The sequence below is a fragment of the Alligator sinensis genome, unplaced genomic scaffold, assembly GCF_000455745.1.
Source record: "Alligator sinensis unplaced genomic scaffold, ASM45574v1 scaffold707_1, whole genome shotgun sequence".
NCBI classification, from domain to species: Eukaryota; Metazoa; Chordata; order Crocodylia; family Alligatoridae; genus Alligator; species Alligator sinensis.
The window spans coordinates 1062868-1066818 of NW_005842065.1; the positions used below are offsets into that span (position 1 = coordinate 1062868).

Consider the following 3951-nt stretch of genomic DNA (forward strand, 5'->3'; position numbering starts at 1 on the left):
ACTCACCGCAATCCCCTGCCACATGGCGCCGCAACCCCACACACACACCCCCCCCCGCCCGCCGAAAGACGTGACCCGGAAGCAGTATCTAGACACACCCCCGGCAAAGGAACAGTCACGTAACCACAGGGAGACGCCAAGTTGGGACTACAACTCCCAGCGGGCATTGCGGATGGGGCGGGGCTCGGCGCTGATAGGAGGAAAGGGAGGGGCACGGGTGGGGTGTGGCCGGGAGCTCCAAGCTCGGGTTCCTCCCCCTACGCTCGGCCTTGGGAGCTGTGAGGACGCCGGACGCCTGGGCTCTCCTCGGCCTGCAGGGGGCGCCGCAGCCCTCTCTACCCACTGTCTGCCTCTGCCACTCCCCTCCCCTCCCCGGGCGGGGAGAACCTAGGCGTCCGGGCTCCCGGTTCCCGCCTGCCCCTCACTCCCCTGACCTTGACCTCCATTATAGCCTCTCTCCCCCGGGACGCCTGCGTCTGCCGTGGGACTGACTCCCTGTGGTTACAGCAGGGTCCTGGGAGCCAAGACAGACACCTTCCCCAGCATACTGGCTCCGTGCCTCAGTTTCCCCGGGGGCTGCGGCTGCCCAGGCCCCCCTCCCTCTCCGCCGCCTCCCCCAAGGCCCCTGGCAAGCGGCTGCTGGTCCCAGCTGTGTCCAGCCCCGGGCGTGGGGGGAGGGCACAGCAAGAGCCCGGACGCCTGGGTTGTGTCCCCAGCACTGGGGCGTATGGGGGCCCCAACGCCTGGGTTCTCTCCCGTGCTTGCGGAAGGGGATTGGGGTGTAGGGCTTATACTTCAGGGGTCTCCCATCTTCACCCAATCCTACTGCCCAGCCCCCACCCAGAGGGGGAGACAACCCAGGTGTTTGGACTCCCAGCCTTCCCTCTAACCCACCAGCCTCCATGCTGCTCCCAGAGTTGGGGGAGAACCCAGGCATCTGGGTCCCCAGATCCCTCTACCCCATTCTACCCCCGAGTCCCGATTCTCCTCCCAGGAGGGCTCCCAGTTGGGCTCCCAGCTCCTCTCTCAATCACTCAGGAAGGCTGCAAGGATGCTCTTATCCAGGACACATGGGTTTGAGTCTCAGGTCAGGGAAGGTAGAGGGGAGAGTTAGTGAAATAAAGTAGGAGGTGTGGGGCTGGCAGCTCGGATGCCCAGGTTCTCTCCCTGCTCTGGACAGGGAGTGGGGTTAGAGCAGGGGGGGCTGGGAGCTGGGACGCCTGGGTTCTCTCAGCTCCAGGAGGGGAGTGGAGTTTGGGGGGGGGTTAGAGCAGGAGGGGCTGGGAGCCCAGACCTCTGGGTTCTATCCCTAACTGAGCAGGGGGGCTTGGATCCCAGAAGCCTGGGCTCTTTCCCAACCCCAGGAGGGGTATGGGGTCTGTGGGTGTTAGAGTTGGGCAGGGGGGCAATTCAGATGCCTGGGTTCTCTTTGGCTCTGGGAAGTGAGTGAGGTCCAGCACCATCACACCCTGGATTCTTCCCCCTCCAACCCCCAGCATTCCCACGCTGATTAGCGCAAGTTCCCAGCCGCTTTTGTTGCGGCTTCTTTATCTCGGCAGCAAAAGCAACACAGAGCTTGGACTGGGCTTGGCCTCCCCCCTTGCACGAGGCCTTGCATGACCAGCCCTGGGTTACGCTCCATGTGAAGGGGTGGACACACTTGAGCCTGGCTCAGCACACTGGCTTCTGGCCCAGTCCCCCTCACCCACCTGTTGAGGCCACCTGTTGCACAAGGGCCTCACACATCCAGCCCGTGTGTGACATATGCTGGTGCCAGGGTTGACTCTCGTTTCCTCGGGACCTCCCCTTTGCTTTCCATTCCCTGTGCAGCCCTAGCCTCATGTGGCTGTCCCGTACTTGCTGGACTTAGCATGTGGCTAGGGTGTCCATGGGGCAGGTGTCTGCAGGACTGGGGGACCACACATGGCCAGGTGTGTCAAGGGAGCTGTGCTGGGGCCAGAGGGACAAAGTGTGACCCTGTGTGACCCTACTTGCCTCCTTGCCTTGCCTCAGTTTCCATGGGCCAAGGCCAACCTGTAGCCCTAGGATGGCCGGGGAGGGGGGGTTGGGCTGGGCTCCCACACTGCCCACCCCCCAGTGCCAGACCCACAGGTTGGGTCCAGGCAGCGCCCCACCATGCTCCATCCCCTCTGTGACCCCCTTGCCCCTGGAGGTGGGGGCAATGGCAGGCAATCTGGGGCAGAGTTTGCCCATCTCCACCCCCTGAACTTACCACAAAAGGTAAAAGTCTCTTTTCTTACAGGTTAGGTTGGCTGACCTCCTACGTCGGGCTTTAAACTAAGTATGACGGGGGATGGGGAGGCAGGAGATGGAGAGAGTGTAGAACCTACAAACTGCGAGACATGCAGCAGTACACCCAAGGTAAGTATCAAGGGGCCCTTTGAGCATCAGAAGGGAGGGGTGGGGCATCAAAGGCACCGTTTGGAGGGCTCAGGTGCTTCTGTACTAATGCTAGGAGCAGGAGGAACAAGCAGGAAGAACTTGCATTTCTGCTTGCAGATAATAACTTTGATTTAGTGGGGCTAACAGAAACCTTGTGGGACCCTACCCATTACTGAGCGGTACATATTGAGGGCTACAGGTTGTACAGAAGGGACAGAGTAGGGAGGAAAGGGGGTGTGGTTGCTCTCTATGTAAAGGAGCATTATACATCTACCCGAATCAAAATGGGATCAGAGGAGAAGAAAGTTGAGGCAGTGTGGGTTAGGATACATGGAGGTCGTGGGGAAAGGGACTTGGTGATGGGGGTCTGCTACAGACCACCACACCAAGAGGAAAAGCTAGACTTGGAATTCTTGAGGCAGGTCTCAGAAGCCTCTACGGATTGGGTTGTCATGGGGGACCTAAACTACCCTGACATCTACCCTGGAGGAAGGAGGACCCAGGAAACTATAGGCCAGTTAGTCTTACCTTGGTCCTGGGTAAGCTTTTTGAGAGAATTATCCTGGCACATGTCTGCGAGGGGCCAGCAGGGGAGATTATGCTTAGGGGTAACCAACATGGGTTCATTAGAGGCAGATCCTGTCAGACCAACCTGGTGGCCTTCTATGACCAGGTCACAAAATCCTTGGACGCAGGTGTCACGATGGACATAGTCTTTCTGGACTTTAGGAAGGCCTTCGACACTGTGTCATACCCCATTCTCATTCAAAAACTAGGAGACTGTGGTGTCGATACCTACACAGTCAGATGGGTCACTAATTAGCTGGAGGGCCAGACCCAGAGAGTGGTGGTGGACGGGTCTTATTCGACCTGGAGGGATGTGGGCAGTGAGATTCCGCAGGGCTCAGTCCTCAGGCCCGCACTGTTCAACATCTTCATCAGTGACTTGGACAAGGGGGTAAAAAGCACCCTGTTCAAATTTGCTGATGACCCTAAGATGTGGGGGGATGTGGGCATGCTAGAAGGGAGGAATGGGCTGCAATCGGACCTGGACAGGTTACAGGGGTGGGCGGATGAGAACAGGATGGGTTTCAACACGGACAAGTGCAAGGTGCTGCACCTGGGGAGGAAAAACCAGCAGCAGACCTACAGGTTGGGGAACTCCCTTCTCGTCAGTGCAGAGGCAGAAAAGGATCTTGGAGTCACTACTGATGCCAAAATGAACATGGGCTGACAGTGTAGGGACGCGGCCAGGAAGTCTAACTGTACCTTGTTGTGCATCCACAGATGCATCTCAAGCAGGTCCAAGGAGGTGATCCTCCCCCTCTATGTGACACTGGTCAGGCCGCAGTTGGAGTACTGCGTCCAGTTCTGGGCGCCGCACTTCAGGAGGGATGTGGACAACAGAGAGGGTCCAGAGGAGGGCCACCCACATGATCAGGGGTCAGCAGGGCAGGACCTACGAGGAGAGGCTAGGGGACCTGCACCTGTTCAGCCTCCACAAGAGAAGGCTGAGGGGGGATCTCGTGGCTGGGTTACAAACAGCGA

At 59.0% G+C, this 3951-nt stretch overlaps 1 protein-coding gene across 2 annotated transcripts in view; it reads right to left on the reverse strand.

Moving 5' to 3' along the window:
- CLPP (caseinolytic mitochondrial matrix peptidase proteolytic subunit) overlaps window positions 1-84 on the reverse strand; it is a 5820-nt gene extending 5736 nt beyond the window's left edge. The window contains exon 1 of one of the 2 annotated variants that reach the window (XM_006023392.3): window positions 7-84. In XM_006023392.3, coding sequence (XP_006023454.1) covers window positions 7-24 — 18 coding nt within the window. In that variant the 5' untranslated portion in view covers window positions 25-84. The remainder of the gene's footprint in view (window positions 1-6) is intronic. The other variant, XM_014519894.2, reaches the window with a different exon arrangement.
- Window positions 85-3951: the final 3867 nt, after the last annotated feature.